The sequence below is a fragment of the Prunus persica genome, chromosome G2, assembly GCF_000346465.2.
Source record: "Prunus persica cultivar Lovell chromosome G2, Prunus_persica_NCBIv2, whole genome shotgun sequence".
In the NCBI taxonomy this organism is placed as follows: Eukaryota; Viridiplantae; Streptophyta; class Magnoliopsida; order Rosales; family Rosaceae; genus Prunus; species Prunus persica.
Window position 1 is genome coordinate 29819643 of NC_034010.1, and position 21719 is coordinate 29841361.

The 21719-nt window shown below is 38.7% G+C and overlaps 6 protein-coding genes across 6 annotated transcripts; 3 read left to right on the forward strand and 3 right to left on the reverse strand.

The window, feature by feature from the left end:
- LOC18784862 (protein DOWNY MILDEW RESISTANCE 6) lies at nt 1044-5746 on the forward strand. The gene is made up of 4 exons (XM_007218207.2): nt 1044-1391; nt 1507-1754; nt 4638-4962; nt 5110-5746. Exons 1-4 carry the CDS (start codon nt 1194-1196, stop codon nt 5356-5358), a joined length of 1020 nt encoding a protein of 339 aa, XP_007218269.1. The 5' UTR covers nt 1044-1193; the 3' UTR covers nt 5359-5746.
- LOC18784868 (caffeic acid 3-O-methyltransferase) lies at nt 5826-8135 on the reverse strand. The gene is made up of 4 exons (XM_007218105.2): nt 7561-8135; nt 6643-6953; nt 6483-6547; nt 5826-6315 (listed from the first exon to the last, which is right to left on the reverse strand). Exons 1-4 carry the CDS (start codon nt 7977-7979, stop codon nt 6013-6015), a joined length of 1098 nt encoding a protein of 365 aa, XP_007218167.1. The 5' UTR covers nt 7980-8135; the 3' UTR covers nt 5826-6012.
- On the forward strand, nt 9504-11002 carry LOC18784777. Its single transcript, XM_007219661.2, has 3 exons — nt 9504-10073; nt 10461-10547; nt 10646-11002. Exons 1-3 carry the CDS (start codon nt 9555-9557, stop codon nt 10778-10780), a joined length of 741 nt encoding a protein of 246 aa, XP_007219723.2. The 5' UTR covers nt 9504-9554; the 3' UTR covers nt 10781-11002.
- On the forward strand, nt 11832-13462 carry LOC18786272 (nascent polypeptide-associated complex subunit alpha-like protein 2). The gene is made up of 4 exons (XM_007218302.2): nt 11832-12019; nt 12130-12247; nt 12680-12798; nt 12889-13462. Exons 1-4 carry the CDS (start codon nt 11939-11941, stop codon nt 13237-13239), a joined length of 669 nt encoding a protein of 222 aa, XP_007218364.1. The 5' UTR covers nt 11832-11938; the 3' UTR covers nt 13240-13462.
- On the reverse strand, nt 13547-15003 carry LOC18784960 (peroxidase 5). The gene is made up of 3 exons (XM_007219523.2): nt 14783-15003; nt 14254-14419; nt 13547-14140 (listed from the first exon to the last, which is right to left on the reverse strand). Exons 1-3 carry the CDS (start codon nt 14993-14995, stop codon nt 13728-13730), a joined length of 792 nt encoding a protein of 263 aa, XP_007219585.1. The 5' UTR covers nt 14996-15003; the 3' UTR covers nt 13547-13727.
- On the reverse strand, nt 15948-21491 carry LOC18786134. Its single transcript, XM_007220523.2, has 6 exons — nt 21232-21491; nt 19990-20710; nt 18104-19713; nt 17850-17966; nt 17562-17736; nt 15948-17465 (listed from the first exon to the last, which is right to left on the reverse strand). Exons 2-6 carry the CDS (start codon nt 20693-20695, stop codon nt 16309-16311), a joined length of 3765 nt encoding a protein of 1254 aa, XP_007220585.1. The 5' UTR covers nt 20696-20710; nt 21232-21491; the 3' UTR covers nt 15948-16308.

The window sequence follows — 21719 nt, forward strand, 5'->3', positions numbered from 1 at the left end:
GAAGTGTTATTTACACTAACACTCCCTCAGGTTTCTTGTGTTTTCATAAACCTCATCAAGTCTTAAAAATTACACTAACACCCCCTTAGGTTTCTTGTGTTTTCATAAACCTCATCAAGTCTTAAAAATTACACGAACAACCCCTGAGGTTTCAGTTTGTTTTCATAAAACCTCTTTTCGTTGATTGTTTGTCCAAAAATTGATGATTTCATCAAAAAAAAAAAAAACTTATGCAAACGACAAAATTAACCTCAATGAAATATATGCAATCTAATCTCAAATGCCAACTTTGTCATTTGGAGAATTTTTTTATTTTTTTGGTATAAAATCATCAATCTTTATATGAAAAATCAATAAAATGAAGTTTTGTGAACACAATTTAAAACCTGATGGGGTGTTCTTTTAATTTCTAAAACCTCAAGGAGTTTTGTGAAAAGTCGAAAACCTCATGAGGTGTTAATGTAAATAACTTAAATTTAATCCTTATAGGAACTCTATATGGTACTAAGTCACTCATGTATCTTACCATACAATGTATAAAGTGTAAAATATTATAGTAAATCATTATAAATAAATAATTATGTTATGTTTAATATTCTTTCATTAATTATTACATATTTTATACACTCGCAATGTTTGTCAGCTTGGTATACAATCAATTTAAATCAATTAAACTCATCCTGCAAGGCATTTTCTTCTAATTTTTTGTGATAAAATAATAGATAATTGACCAAATAAACTTCCTCCCAAATTTCAAGAAAAATTTCCAAGTTTTTCTTATAATTTCTATGGTTTTTATTCAATTTATATCTATATCGATAACATTCCGATATTTCTATTAAAATTTTTATATTTTTAAACTACCGATATTTTCAAAACTAACGATATTTTAAACCTTGTTTATGATAAATGACTCAAGCCCCACTTTTCATTTTTAAATGGCACCATTTATATACAACCCCATTTGAGTGGCTGCAAGACCCAAGCCTACAAGTCAATGGTCAACATCTGACACGCCTCTCAGCGCCTCTATATAATACCATCTGCAATGTCACTAAGAAGTGCATCTTCCTGGAACTTTACTTACTCCAATTAAGCTTAGCAGGCAGACCAAGAGAGCGACGGTGAGAGAGAGACTGCACATTTTTAATTGCTGTCTTTGTCATCCCCCTCCCCCAAAAATTATAAGAAACATGGAAACCAAAGTCCTCTCCTCCGGATTCAAATACGAAAACTTGCCGGAAGGTTATGTCAGACCAGAATCCGAGCGACCTCGCTTGTCTGAAGTCTCCGAATGCAAAAACATTCCTGTAATTAATTTGGCCTCGGAGAATAGAGCCGAAACTGTGCAGCAAGTTGGTGATGCTTGCAAGTCTTATGGCTTTTTTCAGGTATCTACGTCACTCACTCTCTATATCATATCAAGAACTTGTTTGTCACGTATATAATTCATATATATATATATATGTTGGGATCTGTTTATATCCGTTGATTTTGGTACCATAGGTTATCAATCATGGTGTGTCTACGGAAGCAGTGGAAAAGATGTTAGGGACGGCCACTGAGTTCTTTAGCCTTCCCGTGGAGGAAAAGATGAAGTTGTATTCAGATGATCCATCAAAGACGATGAGGCTTTCTACAAGTTTTAATGTGAAAAAGGAGAAGGTTCATAACTGGAGAGACTATCTCAGACTCCATTGCTATCCTCTGGAGAAGTACGTTCCAGAGTGGCCCTCCAATCCTTCTTCCTTCAAGTACGTTAACTCTCTATCCCTCTTATTACTTTGTCTCCTTCTCTCTGAGATAAGCTTCACACACCAATGGCTGCATTTTTCTTTCGGCAAAGGCGGTGCTGACTGTCTGCCACGTTGCTTTATATTATATGGGTCTTTTAATAAAATGAGTTCGATGTTGAGAGAAATAAATAATGCAAACAAATTAACGTCATATTTTTTCATGACACATGACATGCTTATCTGATCACTAAACTTTGTAGAAGATGACTTCATGAGTTATAACTACTACGATACGAGGAACTTTTATAATGGTAAAGTATTGACCTACTCTTTGTATATTCTAAAATTTACTGGAAGACATTCTGAAATCTTAGATATTCTACAATCTTTTATGCATGATTTAAAACTCAAGTATTATAGAATGATACGATAAATTTAGTGTGATGTAAGTTATATAGTGTTTAAATTTTAGGGTTTTGGTGGGTGATAGCTAGGGTTCTCAGAAGAATGTTGATTAAGAGTTGGCTTTATGCATAAACAAGGCATATGACAAATGTGGGAAATGGTAATTGGCCTTCGATTGGATCTCATACTTTAGCTCTTTTGATTTCTAAAATCAGAGAAAGATGCATTCGATATGAATACGATCTTCATGATTGACTTTGGCATGTGCCCACATGGCGTTCCTAAAAGAAAGATTTACGAATAGGTACGCAGCATCTTTTTGTTTTGTTTTTTTCTTTTTTTGTGTGGTAAAAAGACCTAATAATGCAAATATTTTAAAGGACTGCAAAAGTATAGTCTTTGTGTTGTTTTTATTTATTTAGAATAATCCTTGTATTAAAAGTAGAAACCCACTTCTATTAGTTTATTAAGAAATAAATGAAATAATTGTAATCGTATAGTCGTGCGCGATTTGTAGTCCTTTCTGAATATAAACAGGAGGAAAATAGGGTCCAGGTTGACTTTGTCAACACCTAGGCAGACTTGGCAGTATTATCTTGTGTTCATCGTTACCGTCCATCACTCTTAACAGGATATCCGATTGACGGTGGGGATTGTACTGGGATGTCCCGCCATAGATAGGTAGACAAATTGATGTGGCGTAGCTGTCGGTGATATATAAATTTTGATCTTTGCCGGGCCCTCGGGTTATCTTTTCCCTTACCCTGATTGACGGTGATAACGGCATTTTCGGTTGGAAGAGGCGATGTGTCAGCCGTTGATAGCTTTGTGATTTTAAATAGTTTTATGACGTAGTCGGATTTAGTCCGTGTTGACGTAAGCGGAATGAATGAATCATGTGGTGGATGAATTCATAGGTTCCGTGTAATCATAGTGGTCCACAATCCACGGTATCAATTTTATTAATTTATTTGTGAATTTAATTTAATCGGGTGGCCAAGCAATAAACTTGCATGGAAGAGTACGACAGAGGTCAGGCAACCTTTTGAAAATAAATGTCAGCAAGTGCTACGGCAGAGGGAGAAAAACTTGGGAGACTTTGGAAAAACCCAAAGGAGAGAGAAAATTTTTAAAAGAAGTAAAAATGGACAAAATTACTCTTATTTATTTTTTAATTTCCTAAGAAATCCTTTACATTTACATGTCTTTGGTTTGAAAGTTGAGAAGTTATTCTGTCTTTTTTGAAAAAGCTTTGGCTTTTTTCAAAAGTGAAAGTTTTTTTATGGGTAAAACCTAAATTTACTGAAAAACTTTGCTATTCCTGACAATCACACCACTTCTTGTGATGGATATTTCATTGGTTCAGTCCCGCACGTTTGATCAGGACTCAGTGGACTAACTTTGTTTTTCTGTTTTTGGGGTTATTTGTCTCTATTCTATGTTAATTGTGTGTTAAAGCTATTAAAATAGTTGGGAGACCACACGTATGAGGCCACTTTATTAATTCAAATTATGGGCTCATTTGGTACTGTTTTTTTAGGAAGTATTTTTATTCATAATCGCTTCTAATAAAAGCATTTTTATTATAAAATTTTTGAATTTTCAAAAAAGAAATTAAAGTGCTTTGTGGAAAAGCACTTGAGAGTGCTTTTAAACTTTAATGCCAAACGCTGTTAGAAGTGCTTTTAGTTATTAAAAAGCGCTTTTGGCCCTTCCAGAAGCACTTCTAAACATGCCCTAAATCGCGTGGTCCACGTGAATACGGGTGAGATACGATAACGTGCTACTTTGTTATTTATGAACTAGATTTTTCGTGTAGACATGGGTAACGTGCCCCTCTTCTTATACACTTTATTTAGTACAAGCAATAGTCATAAATTATAGAAGAGAGAAGTTTCTCTCACACACACTACTAAAGGTTAGAATTTGAGAAAAGTAATCTTATATATTAGAATAATAGAAAATACTAAATTATTACCAAAAACAAAATAGAGTTTTGCAACACTCGTACACTTTGGCGAAAGTCTTGGATTTCAACCAAAATACTATAATGAGGGGATTGTGGGAGGGGTTCAATCCCACTATTCAATAAGAAAGAGAAAAAATATTCAACTTAAACTTTTTCAATGATTGAATGGTTAGTTAGATTGAACCCCTCACTAAAACTCCCCCTTATTGTAGCATCTCCCGGATTTCAGTACGGGCATTAAAAGGAAACCCAAGTTTTTGATATTCTTTTAGTGGCTATGATTACTGTGGGACGGGCCGGTCCAAAATGAAAACTTTTTTCTTGTTAATCCAAAACCCAATCAGGCCGACAGCGCTTTGAATAATTGGGCTAGGTTAACGGGTCAGCTTTTCCAATAACTGTGCTCGGTTATCTGGGCCAACTTTTAGAAATATTGGGGTGTGTTAGCCGGGGTTGGCTTTTTATTAATTAATTTTTTTGGGGGTGAATATATCAAATTTCTTACGTGAATTCATTTTGGGTTGCAGGGACATTGTGAGTAAGTACTCTGAAGAAGTTCGAGAACTGGGGTTCAGATTACAGGAGTTAATATCGGAGAGTTTAGGGCTGGAGAAGGATTACATAAAGAGTACGTTGGGTGAGCAAGGACAGCATATGGCCGTGAACTTTTACCCGCCATGTCCACAGCCCGAGCTGACTTATGGGCTGCCAGGACACACTGACCCAAATGCCCTAACAATTCTTCTCCAAGACCTTGAGGTTGCTGGCCTTCAAGTTCTCAAAGATGGCAAATGGATTGCTGTCAATCCCCACCCTAACGCTTTTGTCATTAACCTTGGCGACCAATTACAGGTACCCCCTTCATTGTTTCTACTCAACAATCAATCTAATGAATTAACCCAATTGTCACTCAAGTGATCAAAAGCAGTTACTCCTGCTCTCGAAGTATCATGTTATCGAATCACCTTCGAATAACAAAATTCTTGTGAATTGCTGCAGGCCTTGAGTAATGGGATTTATAGGAGTGTGTGGCACCGTGCCATTACAAATACTGACAGAGCAAGGCTATCAGTGGCTTCATTCCTCTGCCCACAAGATGACGCACTGATCAGCCCAGCAAAGGCTCTTACAGATGATGGGTCTGCAGCCATTTATAGGGGCTACACGTACACAGAGTATTATAAGAAGTTTTGGACTAGGGACTTGAATCAAGAGCATTGTTTGGAGCTTTTCAAGACCGATCAGTAGCCTCAATTTGTGTCTTGCTAGTTGTTGCCAATCTGATTATATATTTCTCGTCATGGCATGTAGGGCTGCTTTTATAACCTGGTGGGGTGGAGGGATTGCAGCATGGTATTGGAAGCCACAGGTTGGCGCATCGCAGTTGTTCTGAAAGGTTTGAAGTGTCTTGACTTATGCATATGTTGAATAATTTCCACTCTGCTGGTTTATTTTATTGGTTGTTCTATTACTCTGAACTACTTGCCTCCATTGTTGTAACATCTGGAATAATTGGCCATATAATTGTTATTGTATGCAGCAAGGCCTCTTTGTAAACTTATTTCATGTTATACAGAGGGTTGAGATGCTCTGTAAGGTTCTGAATAATATCATATGAATGTCTTGTTATTTCTTCGCATGAATTACCCCTTGTTCGTTGCCATTTTCTTTGTTTTCCCCACCCTTTTTTTATTTCTGGATGCAAGAAAGTCATATATATGGATCCAAATATCAAAAGCTCACTAGGTACAAGCAAGCAACATGGAAACACTTATTACTTTTTGTGCAATTAAAATCTACATATGGTGTAATGTAAACTCCGCATGGGATCTGATCTGATCACCATGTCAAAAACCAAAGCAATATGTATGCAGATGACAGCATACCAAGCCCGTGAAGCAGTCAATTCTTCTTAAGGAATTCTATAACATAGGTGTTGAAGGCAGAGCACGCGACGTTAAAGCCTTGGAATCCAGCTCCCTTGGCCAAGGCCTGAAACTCCTGCTCTGTCCTCTCTTTTCCCCCAGGGTTGTGAGCCAACATGATCACATCGATATGAACAACTCCCTTAGTTGCAAGGCTACTGTCTGGGGCTACAGGAAGAATGCACTCACCAAGAATCACCTTCCCGTTGTCTGGAAGTGCAGCATAGCAGTTCTTCAAAAATTTCAAGCAATGCTCATCACTCCAATCATGACATATCCACTGTAACATTGCACACCCAATTAGATATTAGTTCCCAATATAATGAACATCACCTTAGCATCATTAATGGGTTAAGTAAGTTAATCAAGATGTCTATATATAACCTATTCTCATGAATGAAATAACTGATAAGATACAGTGCAGGTTTCAGATAATTTCTAGCTCACCTTCATGAAAATTGCATCTCCTTTTGGAACACTTACAAACATGTCTCCCCCAACATGCTCCACACCTATATCCAAAAGATCCATAGAGGTCAAAAAGGACTTATATGTTGTGAAGTGGCTAAATCTACTAAGCAAAAGGTAATATGATGCACATTTATACCGGGATATTGAGGAGCATCTTCAATGACATGAGGCAAGTCGAAGTTAATGCCCTTGATCGAGGGGTACTTGGAGACGATCATGTTAAGGACGGCTCCCGTCCCGCCACCGACATCCACGACTGATGTCAGGCCCTCAAACCCTTTGTATGTCTCAAGGATTTTCTTCATGGTGATGGTAGAGTGGTCAGCCATTCCCCTATTGAAGACCTTGTTGAATCTGGGGTCAGTGCCATGATATTCAAAAGCAGTCATTCCATAGGCCTTGTTGAATGGAATGCCACCTTCAAGAACTGCGTCTTTCAAGTGATACCTACACAAGTCCAAAATGGAAAAATAGTAAAATGTAACCTACATCCAACTCATTTGTGTCGCTCAACAATATTCATAGACAGAAACTGAGAAACATAGCCAAAAGCATAGATCATATAATTTATAAAGATGGAGAAAACGGCTTGTCGTTTAATGAACTATGTTGCGGTAGGTGAAGTGGTGGTCCCCACTTCCCAACTCATAGAGATTTTGAATGGTGATCCTCAAAAGACCACTAGTAGTCATGACTCATAGAGATTTTGTTTGTATATAATGAATATTGTTTGAGTATGAAACAAGTATCGTCTCTCTATACTAAAATGACCCACAATAGTCAAAAAAGGTTTGGCAGGGCCTCAACAACATCTTCTGCCTTTTTCTTTCTTTTTTTCTTTCTCGGCTAATCAAGTCCCCATAAAATAATTTGGCTTATCCCCCAGCCAGCATAATGATTAAGCGAATAAGGCTAAGGAGGGCCTAGATGAACAAACTAGGAAAGCAATCAAGTCACAGCTCACAGTTAGTAACATTGAAAATTTGATCAAACCATTAACAATACATTGATAACTGATTGTTAAATTGAGATGAGGAAGAAGAAAAAAGGTTACCAGCTCTCAACAAGGACCTTGTCCTGATTCATGAGACAGAGAGGGGCAATAGAGACACCTTCTTCATTCTTGGTCAAGAACTTGCAGACAGGGCCAAGACCATAGAGCCTCTCAACTTTACCATCAGCCAGGGTGCGCAGAGAGTACGTGAGAATAGAGTAGCTGGCCAGGAGGCGCAACATGCGGTCAAGCATGACAGGTGCATCTGGGTTCTTGGTTGGGAGCTGAGAAGCTATGTCTGTGGGGGAAAGGAAAACACCAGGTCCAGCTTTAGCCATGATCTCCAAGAGGTCAAGCTCTATGGCTGCCTTAAGCACCATGGGCAGAACAGAGGCGCTGGCTAACTGCATGGCAAACAGGTTGGCTTCTTCATCTGATACTTGGGTTGGGGTCATCTGAGTCTCACCAGTTGAACCCATTTTGGTATTGGTATTGGTATTGGTATTGGTATTGGTATTGGTATTGGTTTGGTGGGTTTAGACAGAGAGCCTCTGAGAGAGAGAGAGAGAGAGAGAGAGAGAGAGAGAGAGAAGTTGAGGAAGGTAAAACAGAGAAGAAGACAGAGGCTTGAGGAAATGGGTGTGCTAACCAGTGGCATTATATAAATGTATATATGGTGTTTTTGCTCACCCACCACCTTGATGTGCTACCTGTGTCCACCACCACAACAGTACATGACCCCACATACATCCTACACATCTTGACCTTTAAGGCTCTAAACTTCACCATTGATTAATTATTTAATTTCCTCCTGAACTTAATTAGAGTTCAGAAATTTGTATCTCACGCAAACAAATGTAATCATGATTTAATAAATCTAAACTCTAACATTAAAGAGTGAATCCCTTAATTCAATCTTTGAAAAACAATTCCGATTGAATAAATGTAACACATATTATGAAAGTTGTGCGATGTCTTATTGCAAGGTTTAAAGTCTAAACAACATGCCTAATTAGGGAGAATTGCAAATGGACACTAATACTATGCTTAAGAGAAATATACATGTTATCATTCGTAATCAAGCATCATATTCTCGTCATGCCATTGCCAGTGATGGCTCAAGAAGGTGGCATGTTTGAGTTTGATGAGACCCAAGCGCATAAAATTAAGATCTCCTTTGTCATGGGTTTATATGTATATTATCTTATAATGTTATATTTTACCAAAGTTGAGCTCAGATATCAAATCAGTAGGTGAGTGGAACCCATCCACATGGTATAATTTGGTGTTACTTCAACTTAGGCAACAAAATTAATTATGCCTCAGCTTCTTCATCATATATATATAATTGATTTCTTCTACTCCACTTAAGCTGAAGATGTAACAAGTTTGGTTCTTGTGGTAAGAGATATATATGCTCCTAGGATTCATATCAGTTGAGTCAAAACGAGAGTTCCTCTTAGTTTGCTAGCAAAGAGAAGATGGCAGAGTTCCTTGCTGATTGCCTCAGAAAGTGAACTCATGAAAAACAAAAAACAGCACAAAGTAGATTAATTTTGTAAACAAACCCTGTGTTGTTTTGTTTGATTGTGGATGGGATAGCATCTCACCAACTCCTCGAAGATGTAGACAGTGGATGCAGCTATTGGCGACCAGAAGGAGTGCAATTCCACATATTGGCCCCACTATTCTTCTGGAAGAGTGTTTTCCCAGATAGAGAGACGATAAAAAGGATCGAGAAAATTCAGAATTGAAAAGGTCCAAAAGGCCACCTCTTTTAACAACTTCTTCACCAACCCTGCATTCTTCATTCCAAGCTTTATTTCTAACCCATCCAACCAACAAACTAACACAGCATTAATTAGCCATCACAAAACATTAGTTCAACGTTTTTTTATTAAAATATTTGTTACATTATGATTAGTTTGCACAAACAAAATGGAGGGATGTATTATTCTAATGATTGGATCATTGGGACCAAGGACACTACCCATATCTTTTTTTTATGGGCATGTCGGCCCAAATTGGATATAAATGTTGCATGGCAGTAGCCCATGGGCCTTCTGGGCCACTTTGCCGTATCGAATCTCAGTGTCTCAATTGATGCCGGTCCTCGTTTCCGTTTCGAAAAAGGAGCATGTCGTTTAATGATGTGGGATCGTGCGAGTCAAAGCGCCATTGTTCAGCGAAGAGGGCAGCATTCGGGGAAATTCGAAAAGATTCAAATCCTGGGTAACCAAAAGAGAGCGAGAGCGACAGAGAGAATGGGGGAAAGTGAAAACAACATGAAAGCGGTAAAGTTATCGAGCCCCTCAGGCCAGAAGAAGAAAAAGAGAGTCGCTCCGAGAACTTCGTCTTCTTCCTTGGAGGAAGATGGCAGCCCCGTCAGACACATTCTCTGTGTCAAAAACAAGGTCGATGTCAAGCAGTTCGAGGAAGTCGATGACTGTTTCATCTTAGATTTCGACCCATTTGAGCCCATTCAGTTATCCAAGTTATCCGTGTCCGATAATTTTGCTGGTCATAATGCTCCGGAGTCTCCTGACGTCGCCGTTGTTGCTGAGAAAGGCCAGGTTGTTTGTTTTCCCCATGACCCATTTGATGTCTCTCTCTGCTCTTTTCTTTTCAATCAATTTTCTTTCTCTGTTGCTCTGTTTGGTTGCTGTGGAAATCGTAACCCCATTTTGCCTGTAAGCCTTCTAGGTCTTTGAAACAAATAAATGAACTTTAACACTTATCTGTTTATATTGACTGAAGCAGAGAAATCGAAAGCATAAAACTTTAGATTTCAAACATGTTTCTTGTTCATTTGTAATTCCAAGTTCTGGAAGCCAAACATTGAATGCAGGCCAATGTGTTGCATTTACATCTAATTTATACCTCAGACTCAGAGGAGGGTTTGAATAGCTAGTTTTGTGAATTTATCAAGCCTTGTCTTGATTTAAATTGATGATGTGCAGGTTGCTTGTAGAGATTATCCACATTCAAGGCATCTCTGTTTGAAATTCCCTTTTGAAACAACGCCTCACGAAAGCTACTGTGAGCTGGTAATAGAGTTTACAAGTTCAAATATTTGCAATTATGAGTGCATCCCATTTCTTTTGTTTAACATGACATATAAACTGAATTCACCATTTGTTTGTAGTGCTACTGCTATGTATGTGATTCAGCAGCTCCATGTGTGCTATGGAAATTAGCACATTGCCATGCTTCTGAGCACATTGGTGATTGGAAGTCCAGAAGATATTTAAGGAAGCAGCAAGCGGCTGCTAAGAAATGAACAAACTCCCAAACTCTTGTTTTAAGCCAGATTGCAGTTAATGGTATACCAGAAATTCCAAGAAAAGTGTACTGTTTTGCTATTAGGTGGTCAAGTTCAAGTAATTTTGTTGTTCATAGGGGGTACTGTACTTGGCTTTGTATTATGTCTGGCTTGAAAATATGTAGTTTACATCTTATGAAATGATGCAGAAGAAGCATTCTATGCTTTTGATTTGATTTATTCTCAGCAGTTGCAGCTGCAGGTGGTTTTTAGTAGAGTTAATCAGAATTGCATATGCCTCATGAATCATGAAATGGAATATCTATTATGAGCAATTATATCTACACAGTAAAAGAAAAAAAAAAAAAAAAAAACTCTATCACTGCCCTGTGGCTATGTTTAAACTGTCACATTTTGGGGTTACATGATTGTAACTGGTGTTCGGTCACTCCAGTTTTGTTGAAAAAGATGATGCATACAGGTTGAAAAATTACACACAAAATAAAAATAATGCTTTAAGGAATGCTTGTTATTCATTATGGGTTAGATCAAACATTACAATAATTCTTTTTTTTTTAATGAATTTATGTTAATGGGATTTGCTATTCAGAACTGTTCTTTTATTCAGATAAGAATCTATTAACAATTTATTCAGCAGTATAAACTGTAATGGAATATATAGAAAAATCAATATAAAAAATTATCTCCGTTGAATCAAATTGGTTCGATAACGATTAAGAGATAACGATTAAGAGATAGGGCCTTATCTAACTATAGAATGAGTCGACTGCATGACCAACTTTAGATACCAACTTGTGTACCAACTCTCTAATAGAGGTGGAGCCCACCAATACAATGGGTCCCACACTCTATTAGAGAGTTGGTACACAAGTTGGTATCTAAAGTTGGTCTCCCTAGCATTTTCCTTTAATTTAATGAATTGGCTTAGTGTGTATGTGTGGGCCGAAGCAATAAATGAAAGATATATAAAGCCCAAAACTTGGAGGCCCATGTAAAAATGGTAAATCCAAAGAGAAACCCTTGCAAATCACCAATGATATAACAGAAAAGCCATCCCCATTCCTATTGTATAGACTGCTGCGTGCGACCCAAACGGCTAAGACTCTCCATATTTATCCGTTTTAGAGTTGTAGAGTTTAGACGACGAAGCCGAAGATGTCACCGGCTCCACTGGTTCACACGGAGGCGGCCGACGAGGTCCTGTCCACCGACCAATCCCTCAAGAACTCTCATCAGGTAAAGCTCCTCGCTTTTATCTTTTTGGAATTCAATATTCCTCATTTACATTATCTATTTTGTTATTTATTTATATTTTTAAGTAATCCCAGTACTGCGACTATTGACAGAACAAGGGAGAAGACGAAGTCGTGGTTGAGGACGTGAAGGACGACAACGACAGGGACGAAGACGACGAGGATGACGACGACGACGACGACGATGATGACAAGGAAGATGGCGCTCAAGGTCGTCCTTTTCGTCTTATCTTCTTTATCGGTTTCCCTGTTTTCCTTCCGGAAAAAGAGGAGGGTTTTCATTGTTATGGTGTCAATTGCTCCATTTTAGGGCGTATTTGTCATTTCTGTGATTTATTATATACTGTTCCAGGATTTTCTGTAATGCTTGGAGTGTTTTGGGTTTGGAGCATGTTAGAGGGAGAAAATAAAAGAATTAACAGAAACTATGAAAGCATAAAAATTAGCTTGGGTGATTTTGATTTGAAAATTTGAAAGTTTTTTCGACCTGAGTCATTGTTCTGAAGTATAAAAATTCAAACTTTTTCATTCATTCATGCTGAGGTTTCATTGTGGGCTAGAGCATTTTTGCTACTCAGTTACAATGAAATGCATATTATCTATCTTTGTCTTCAAGTGATCTTGATTAGAGAATTAGTAACAGGTGGAAATGAGTCTTCAAAGCAGAGCAGAAGTGAGAAGAAGAGTCGAAAGGCAATGTTGAAGCTGGGCATGAAGCCTGTTACGGGTGTTAGCAGGGTCACCATCAAGAGAACCAAAAATGTAAGCTGCTGTTTGGTTTCCCGCTCATTTAATTGAGATATGGTAATAACATGCACAATATTCATTGTTTCTTCTTTTTGGGTGTTTCAGATACTATTTTTCATCTCGAAACCTGATATCTTCAAGAGTCCAAATTCTGAGACCTATGTCATATTTGGTGAGGCCAAGATAGAGGATTTGAGCTCTCAGCTGCAGACACAGGCCGCCCAGCAGTTCAGGATGCCAGACATGAGTTCTGTGATGACAAAATCAGAGATTTCTGCAGCGGCTGCTGGAGCTCAGGCAGATGAAGAGGAGGAAGAGGTTGATGAAGCCGGGGTGGAACCTAGGGACATTGATTTGGTCATGACACAGGCTGGGGTGTCAAGGAGCAAAGCTGTCAAGGCTCTCAAGACTCACAGCGGGGACATCGTCAGTGCTATCATGGAGCTCACAACTTGATTTGGGCAATCATAATTTTCCTCATGCTCATTGTTTACTTGATGATGAGTGTTTTTGAATTGGTGTCGTAATTAGTTAAATGGGACGCCCATCTATGAGGCTGGATTATGCATTTCTTTTCATTTTTCGGGGGACTGAAAACAATCGCAGTGAGGGTCTTTAGTTTTGCTGATGCCCGTCACTCTTGATGAGTTAATTAAGGATTTCATTATTCATCTCTTGATATCTTTTGGTTACTTTAATACTTGATTGATAGGTAAATGGTGATAGGTTAACCGGGGGCACTTATTTTATTACTTTGGTGATTATTGGCTAACATAACAGCAAGGTGCTTGTTATGTTATTAACTAATAGAAGAACAACCATTGACCGAAAAAACACAAATACAAGGACAACCAAACAAACAAATAACTAGAATTGAAAAGTAAGCTGAAGCATCCCCATCCTTAAGTTTGAGGAGCACGCATAAGAAAACCTCTCTGGTCTCTCTAGCTGTTAATAACCCTGCAATTTGCTCGAATCTCACCAGCATTGCCTGTTAAGACTTGAAGTCTGCCCATCTTCACCATTGCATAAGCGAATTTAGTCCTCCAAAGGAAGGGCATTTTGGCATTTTGATTGACTTGGTTTGCGGTTGCTGAGTTTGTGAGGAGAGTTTGGTCTGATGTAAACAAACCTCGGTTTGTAAGAAAGTCGGCGTAGTAGCTGGTGTCAGTGACAGCAGGGCTGGCGGGGTTCATCGGAACCACAAAATTTGGACTTGAGTTGCCCTGTTGGCATTGCCGCTTCAACTGAGCAGCGTACGGGGGGTCTAAACTTGGGTCCTGCCTTGATGTTCTGTTAAAATTGTACAATCTGTTACTGAAAGCTGTGCAATGAGAGCGGCCAATGGTGTGTGCTCCTGTAAATCACAGTATCTGATTCATTAGCATCTGTATTTGTTACTTAATAGAAAGCAACAGAAAAGTGTTTAGGATTTTCACAAGGAAGAATTCAGATCAGAGTTGTTAATACCAGAGAGAGTAACCATTTCTTCTTGTGTAAAACCCTTGTTTGCAAAAAGTTTACTGAGCTGGTCGACATTGAATGATGGGGGAGGTAAGTTCGTGAATGTGTCTGAAGCTTGTGAAATTTTGCCATCTCTTCTTCCAGCAGGAACGATATATCCAAGCCCTCTAGTCTGCATGGAGATCACAGATTTGATAAGAAATTGATACAAAAAGTAGCCACACACACACACACACATACGTACGTATATTAGGGAGATATAGGGGCCCAAATTAAGGAAGTGGAATCAATGAGCACCGATGCATCACAGCCCTAAAGAAGCAACAAATTAAATTAGTTTACCCTCTCTGTCAAACTCAAATAGCTCAAGCCTGACAGCTAGTATACAATTGTAACCTCATTTCTAGTAGTCAAGTCAAAAGGAGGAACATACGTGCATGTTAGAATCTACCAATATACTTATGTTCCTTGTTAAGTTGAACCATTGATAACATGAAAACAATAAGTTGCCTTAATTAGGGGACATTAATCTTACTCTAACAAAGCAGTCATGGAAGTGCAATCTTACAAGACCAGCTGCAACTCCTGGGTTCTTAAAGAACCCTTTTCTAACCTCGTCCTTGACGATTAACTCCGCTAAGGTACATGAAGTTGTATAAAACCCAACTTGGAGCTGTGAATGCACACTTCGACATAACAAAGCAGCAATTAAAACAATAGATACACGATTTAGATTTTGTGGTCTCATTTTGTTTACTGGTTAATTTTCCCACTTGACTTAATTGGAGGCCTATGACAGGATGATTAATATTTATAGCCGGAAAAAAGTGTATTTAATTGTGAATTTATTATTAAAGATCCAGGAAATTAAGCAACCCGTGCCAACTGAGATAGGCAGGCAGGCAGACAGTAGACTGGAATGTCGCTGTTGCCAAGTCACCAAAGATTTACTACATGTTTATTGAGCAAGTAGAAGAAGGGGACAAGTAGAGTGGGTTCATATATGACTAGCTTATACTGTTATTGCATCATATCAAAAGCCACCAGCAAGACTTATGAGGAACTGGGATTACATTTCAGTGGCAGCCAGAGCCAGGTTGACCAGAAACCAGGGAAATCCAAATGCATGCAGTTAAGGATGTAGTTTTTTATATGTGATTTCCTGGGAACAGGTTGAAACCGAAAGCTAACAATGAGGTTTTGTCTCCGGTCCAGACAAAGGTGACTTGGATACGATAAAATAAGCAGTGTATTTTTAATATTTAGAGCCCTCATATCCCACAACCCTCCATTAAAATGGGGCTCCTCCTTGTCAAAGAGTTCTGAAAATGGATAAGAAAATGTTTGTAATTTAGCTCAAATTAAGACCAGGATCCAGGTAGAGAGCTGTTACCCTTGGGAGTCTTGGAAGAGGCTTTCTATCGTGCCCCAGTGGATTTTTTTGGTTTTGCACCGAAACACTTTTAAAATGCTAATTAATTGCCTACATGAGCTTAGCCAGGTTGACCAGAGCAAATATGTTTCCCACCCTACACCCACCCGAATTCAATCCTCCTCCACATAATTTAAATTAGAATAAATTAGAATCTCACTTATAAAAAAATGTTAATTAATTATCAGACAGAACATTGAAGTCGCATCTTATCTTATACCGAGTGCATGTTCTATGTACAAAATCCTACACTGGACATCTATGATGCCAAAATCTTAAAATGTAAAATTGTTTCGTACAACATTTGCTTGAGACTGCAATATTCATGATCAAATGCAAGCTTTTACCTGGCCATACGATAGATCGACAGCAAGACCAGATGATGATAATTATGATAATTACAAAACACACATGTTCGGAATATTTAAATAAGTTCAAAAACTTTGTACATGCATAACATATCAAAGAGTCATTTAGCTCTTTTTTAACTTTTGAGTTTTTTTTTAAAATAGTCATATACTGTTTGAAGCAACCACCACGACCATATACCCAGACACTATATGACATTAAGCACAGAAGAAAGAGGAATCGTTCACCACCCAGGTACATCTGGGTTTCCAGCTTCAGATTCAACAGTTCTGCCCCCAAATCTCCTCTTTCATGACATGTTCCCAATCTGATGAAGAGTTATCATGCCCGCCTGCAGGAAGCTGATTTGCAGGCTTGTGGATCCTGAAATATTGTGTCAGTGGATCGTCCTCAACGAACAGATGGAACTCCTTAGCAGTATCCAACTTGCCTTCACTATTGTCAGCTTTGAAACTTCGCAAAATAGGCTGCTCTTTTATATCTGAACTTCCACCCTCTGATCTCTTGCTAATAATTGGCCAAGGGTGTCTCTTACCAGCATTTCCAAGACCACCAATTTCTGGCAGCTGTTTCCCTTCTCTATGCATGTAACTACTGTTGTCAACCCGGGATTTGAGGATATGAAGTCTAGACATAACAGAAGCCTCACAATCATTTGCTTGGCTGGTTGCTCTTGAAACGGGAGAATCCTGGATGCTGAACTCAGGCATTAAGCTATCACTTGTGTCAGGTGCAATTACCTCAATCTTGGGTTCTGGCAGTTGTTGCCCTTCTGTATGCATGTCACTACAGTTGTCAACCCGGGATTTGAGGATATGAAGTCTTGACATAACAGAAGCCTCACAATCATTTGCGTGGCTGGTTGTGATTGAAGGAGGAGAGTCCTGAAAAAGATTGAACTCAGATGCTGAGCCATCATTTCTGTCAGGTACAATTACGTCAGTTTTGGGTTCAAGAGACACCTTCGGGCTTGATGGTTCTTCCATATTGACAGCACTAATGAACTTTGATTTCTCAACCCGGTCTCTTAAGATATGAAATCTGGCCATAACAGAAGCCTCATAATCATCTGTCACCCCAATTGTGCTTGATATGGAAGAATCCTGGATGGAGATACCAGGTGATGGGGTACCATTTGCTTCAGGTGCGATTCTCTCAACCTTGCTGGGTTCAGGAGAAGCCTTGGAGCTCAATTCAGCCGCATTGGAAGCATTAATGGAATTTGTGTTCTCAACGCGGCCCCTTAAGATATCAAATCTGGCCAAAACCTCATCTTCCTGACTTAAAATAGGTAAATCCGGAACATTTGAAGTTGGACAACCCTGAGCCTCAGGTGTTAATGGATTAACTGGGTTTGAATCAGGGGAAACCTCAGACTTTGATTGCTTCATCATATCTGCAGTATATTCAAAGACGTCTGAAAAAGAATCATAAAAAAAGAATAAAGAAAATCAGATAAGATATAAGTTTATCCTTTATATGACAGAAAACTACGAAGTTTGAGAACATCAACCTTTGGAATTTTCTGCCTTGCACTTATCCATTTCTATCTTCACACGATTAAAGCGAGCCTTATAATTAATGGAACATAATACAGCTTCAGCCTCGAGCCAGAGATTCTTGTACAAGAGAACTTGAGGGTCTGTTTCCTCAGAATGAAAATTCTCACTAAGAATCTCCTTTATAGCCTAGAAAACCAAGGTAAATGACACAATAAGTACATAATCATTTATACTTCCTCATCCCTCAATGGGAAGAAAACAACTTAGCATTATACTCTATGATGCTAGAGATAGAGTACCTGGGTCATTTTATCTTCTTTCACCACGTCTATGTCACTTTTCACATGAATGGAACCTATAACTTGATCCTGAATGTCAGGGGCAGATGCTGACAGGGGCCTGTCTGCACTCAGAACCTGAAGAGATTATTCGGCCAAGCAAAACACAATTATTCAGGAATATGAGATAGTAAGTAACTGCATAATGAAACACACATTACTCATCAGACAAATTAAATTTTGGAATAAAATTCAAAAAAAATTAAGCACCATACCTTATGATGCTCACTTAACTCTGCATAACACTGAGAAGTGTTTTGCTGGAAAGTTGGTGATTCTTGCATAGGCGACCATTTTTCAACATTCTTCGATATACATATATGCAGGTTATTGATCACAGCTTTTAGGGTTGCAATATCTGTTTTCTTTAATTGACACAAGCCATTTGAACAATTAGTAAGCAGCAATTCTGACAGATTCTTCAATGTATCAACAAGCATCTGGACATCCACTTTCAGCATAGATTCTTCCCCATTTGATTTGGAAAGCTTAGTCGCAGCATCCTCTGCAGAAGAACACAATACATTTTCCACAACATGAGAAGGCACATGTGATGAACCATATTCCATGGTGTCATTTGCATTCAATTTCACATCTGCAACACAACTCCATGTTTGCTTTACTTCCGTTGCTAATCCATCTTCTCCATGACCCTGTTGCATGGCGTGAGAATCGTCAAGGAGACCCAAGGACTTGTCTCCATTCCCTGATTGATGGAGGCCATCCCTGTAACTTTGAGGTCCTCTATCATGGCTTGTTTCTGCATCATAGGTGGTCTTCACGGAATTATCCCATTTATGTTCTCCAAAAGCTGAATTTGCAACTGAATATCTCTTCAAAGGAGGTCTCAAACCATTTTCCAGCCACCCAAATTCATTGTATTCGACTGCGTTCTTGATAGGCTTTTGGGAGGAAACATTTTCACCAGCACTTAGTGGAAACATCGGCATGTGAATATTCAAACCACTACAGTCCTCTAGTTTCTTTATCTGTTCTGGTACTCCATCTTCAGATGCTCCAAATGGAGAAAAACAACTACCAGGAACTCCTTTCCAGCATGGCGAGTCCACACCTGGGTTATTAGGATCTACATTGTCAGACGAACTCAGAAAAGAATTGATGGTTTCATTTGTTTTAAATGCCATTTTAAAACCATCAAGACCAACATGAGAATTTTGAAGTCCAGGCTTCGCTTTAAAAACTTTATCCCAGGCATCCTTGTTGATAATATTTCTATTATTTGACAGCTCCTCATTTCTTGCTGATGATGATTCTGCAGAGAAGCAATCCTTTGCTCCAAGGTGAAAGCCAAGCTGGCTTGAATCGAAAAGAACTTTTCCTTCAGAAATTTGTGGCAGATGAGACTCTTGTACACCGGAGGAATAATAATCACCATGATCTGTATCAGCTGCATCACTTATGAAATTCAACCTTCTGAATAAACCTGTCCCTGGTTCTGAAAGTTTAGTGCCAAGTGCTGGTGTTCTAGTGGCAAAGGCAGGGGACGACTCTGAAATGGACGTTATATAATCCAGACTAGCATCAAGCTGTTGTGTCTCAGATGACACACTGTATGGTGTTTTACAGTTTGAGGTCTTAGTGACACATTGTGAGGATGGTGCCTTAAGATGGGGTTCTGGAACTACCGAGAGGGATCCCATGACAGATTTTGAAAAGTCAGAAGGGGTGAATTTGGAATTTTTCCCCACAAGGGACTTATCACCTAAGTGCGCATTTCCAGACCCACCAGGCTTTTCCCAACCCAGAGTATTGATGCCATGGGATGCTTCTTCAAATGAGTTCAAGCTATTGGAGGAATGAGGTTCTGCATATTATACAGATAATTAACAGAAAACAAAGCAAGAAAAGAATCATATGCTCATCCTATTATTCAACAAAAATTGTTGAAAGTGCAACATGCAACACAAACAGAAGCAAAAGGTAATTGTTTGAAATCATGAACACTATGAAAGACAAAATTTTAAAAACAGAGTAAAACATCCGAAACAAACTACCATGATAAGACAGAGGAGTTAAATTAGCTTCCAAACATTTCCACCTGAAAAAATTCCATAGACATATAACTGTGGGGAATGCATACCTTGGTTCATGAAATTCTTGTATAGAAATGAGCCCGATACATCAGTTTTCTTTGAGCAGAAACTTCCATCAAAGTCTCCCTGTTTACCCTGCTCCCACTCTGACAGTCCATTCCACAAGCCACCCCATTGTGCTGTATACTTTAAATCAGGCGGCCTTTGAGTGTAATCCTTGCGAGAGCAGCCATCCAAGGGAGCAAAATGAGTGGTAGATAGCCAATCATAACTAGGTTGATCAGGAACCACCAAGGGACTATCCCCGTGAATTGTAGGTGACAAATAAGAGGGATAATATGGTTTGGCCTCAACAAAACTAGTTGCAACAGCATCCAAGGATTGATCATATGTAAATGCATTGGATGAAGCGGGTGTAATAGTGTTCAAAGGAGGCAAAGTTGTATTGGGTGGGTCAACAATCTGCGAGCCTGCGTATCTATACGCATTTGATGAAGGCAATGAATTGAACTCTGGGGTAGGATTGGCAAAGAAGTTGGACCCTGTAATGGGAGGGTGAGAAGGAAGCCAATTGTGCGAAGAAGAATTCAAGGGGGCAACATAAGGCGTCTCGGTCACATCCACAAGTGGGCTTGAAATGGGTTTGGGCACAGACCGATCGACAGTAAAAGGTGGCGCTAAAGCCGACAAACTTGAAGGCGATGATGAATATGGATAAGGTCCTCCATTTCCATACGACCCAAATCCCGTCATTCTTATATTTTGGTTCTAACACAAAAATGAAGTAAATTGATCAAGACCCACTAGGAATTACATCAATTAAGAGCTTTTGAAATAACAATAAGAGCTAAAAAAATTCAAAAACAGGCCCGTTTACCACAGAAATTAAAAATTAATGAAGAACGCAATATCAAACAACATAAAGATGATAGAATAACAATGAAATTATATCAGGGAAAAATATGATGTTCTGAGAATTGCAAAGTGAGGACGACCGAACCGTCGGTTTTCAGCAATCGCCCAATTACGAAGAGAAAACAAGAGGAACAAAAGCAGAAAAGCTGCTGTAAAATTTATAAAACGGTAGCATCAAATATATCAATAGCTGTCTTGCTTAACTAAGCCCTACTGCTACATCAATCAGAAAACCAAACCAAACCCAGATGATTATATACAACAAAATCCTAAACAAATCTTGGGATTCTTCTAATTTCTATTGAGACCACATCAATCCGTTTGGAAATCGTAAGAAATCTGAGATTTTGCATTAATTGAAGAGAAATTCATACCACAACAGTGACGAGTGAGGAGAGAGAGGCAGAGCCAGTGGTGGTGACTGGTGGCAGTGTCCTCTGGGTCTTCACCGTCCAAGAGAAACAAGGAAAGAGAATTTGGGTGAACGTCACTCTGTTTTTTAGTTTTGGCCTTCGGTTTATGCCTATCTCCAAAGAAGCCCATGTAATTGTGCATAAATGATTTACCACCTCATGCTTTTTGACGTTTAGCTTTTCTTCCCCTTTTACATTTTTATTTTGTTTTTGGTTTTGGTTTTTCCCCTTTTACATTGTTTCAATTGAATTAAATGTGCAATGCAACACATAATGGATATGTTACACACAACATCGAAGGGATGGATAGCCTGTTCTATTTTATTTTTCCGAAAATGAGATATTATAAACTATTCTAGTTAATAAAGTGGCAATTCAAACTCGATATTATAAAGGGACGGATATTCCATATTGATTAAATATAGTAAGAAGAAGTGAGTAAACATGTT

What these genes read in the sequence shown, in the direction of transcription:
- LOC18786272 (XM_007218302.2), top strand. Translation starts at nt 11,939, where the DNA reads ATGTCACCGGCTCCACTGGTTCACACGGAGGCGGCCGACGAGGTCCTG. An exon ending in CAAGGAAGATGGCGCTCAAG is followed by an intron (nt 12,248 to 12,679) that starts GTCGTCCTTTTC and finishes AATTAGTAACAG; the next exon opens with GTGGAAATGAGTCTTCAAAG. An exon ending in CCATCAAGAGAACCAAAAAT is followed by an intron (nt 12,799 to 12,888) that starts GTAAGCTGCTGT and finishes TGGGTGTTTCAG; the next exon opens with ATACTATTTTTCATCTCGAA.
- LOC18784960 (XM_007219523.2), bottom strand. Translation starts at nt 14,995, where the DNA reads ATGAGACCACAAAATCTAAATCGTGTATCTATTGTTTTAATTGCTGCT. An exon ending in TCCATGACTGCTTTGTTAGA is followed by an intron (nt 14,420 to 14,782) that starts GTAAGATTAATG and finishes ATCTCCATGCAG; the next exon opens with ACTAGAGGGCTTGGATATAT. An exon ending in AGAAATGGTTACTCTCTCTG is followed by an intron (nt 14,141 to 14,253) that starts GTATTAACAACT and finishes TGTGATTTACAG; the next exon opens with GAGCACACACCATTGGCCGC.
- LOC18784868 (XM_007218105.2), bottom strand. Translation starts at nt 7,979, where the DNA reads ATGGGTTCAACTGGTGAGACTCAGATGACCCCAACCCAAGTATCAGAT. An exon ending in AGATGCTCCTCAATATCCCG is followed by an intron (nt 6,548 to 6,642) that starts GTATAAATGTGC and finishes TTTTGGATATAG; the next exon opens with GTGTGGAGCATGTTGGGGGA. An exon ending in GAGATGCAATTTTCATGAAG is followed by an intron (nt 6,316 to 6,482) that starts GTGAGCTAGAAA and finishes GCAATGTTACAG; the next exon opens with TGGATATGTCATGATTGGAG.
- LOC18784777 (XM_007219661.2), top strand. Translation starts at nt 9,555, where the DNA reads ATGGGCCTTCTGGGCCACTTTGCCGTATCGAATCTCAGTGTCTCAATT. An exon ending in TTGTTGCTGAGAAAGGCCAG is followed by an intron (nt 10,074 to 10,460) that starts GTTGTTTGTTTT and finishes GATGATGTGCAG; the next exon opens with GTTGCTTGTAGAGATTATCC. An exon ending in ACGAAAGCTACTGTGAGCTG is followed by an intron (nt 10,548 to 10,645) that starts GTAATAGAGTTT and finishes ATTTGTTTGTAG; the next exon opens with TGCTACTGCTATGTATGTGA.
- LOC18786134 (XM_007220523.2), bottom strand. Translation starts at nt 20,695, where the DNA reads ATGACGGGATTTGGGTCGTATGGAAATGGAGGACCTTATCCATATTCA. An exon ending in AGTTAAGTGAGCATCATAAG is followed by an intron (nt 17,967 to 18,103) that starts GTATGGTGCTTA and finishes TAATCTCTTCAG; the next exon opens with GTTCTGAGTGCAGACAGGCC. An exon ending in AAGAAGATAAAATGACCCAG is followed by an intron (nt 17,737 to 17,849) that starts GTACTCTATCTC and finishes TTGGTTTTCTAG; the next exon opens with GCTATAAAGGAGATTCTTAG.
- LOC18784862 (XM_007218207.2), top strand. Translation starts at nt 1,194, where the DNA reads ATGGAAACCAAAGTCCTCTCCTCCGGATTCAAATACGAAAACTTGCCG. An exon ending in AGTCTTATGGCTTTTTTCAG is followed by an intron (nt 1,392 to 1,506) that starts GTATCTACGTCA and finishes TTGGTACCATAG; the next exon opens with GTTATCAATCATGGTGTGTC. An exon ending in TCCAATCCTTCTTCCTTCAA is followed by an intron (nt 1,755 to 4,637) that starts GTACGTTAACTC and finishes TTTGGGTTGCAG; the next exon opens with GGACATTGTGAGTAAGTACT.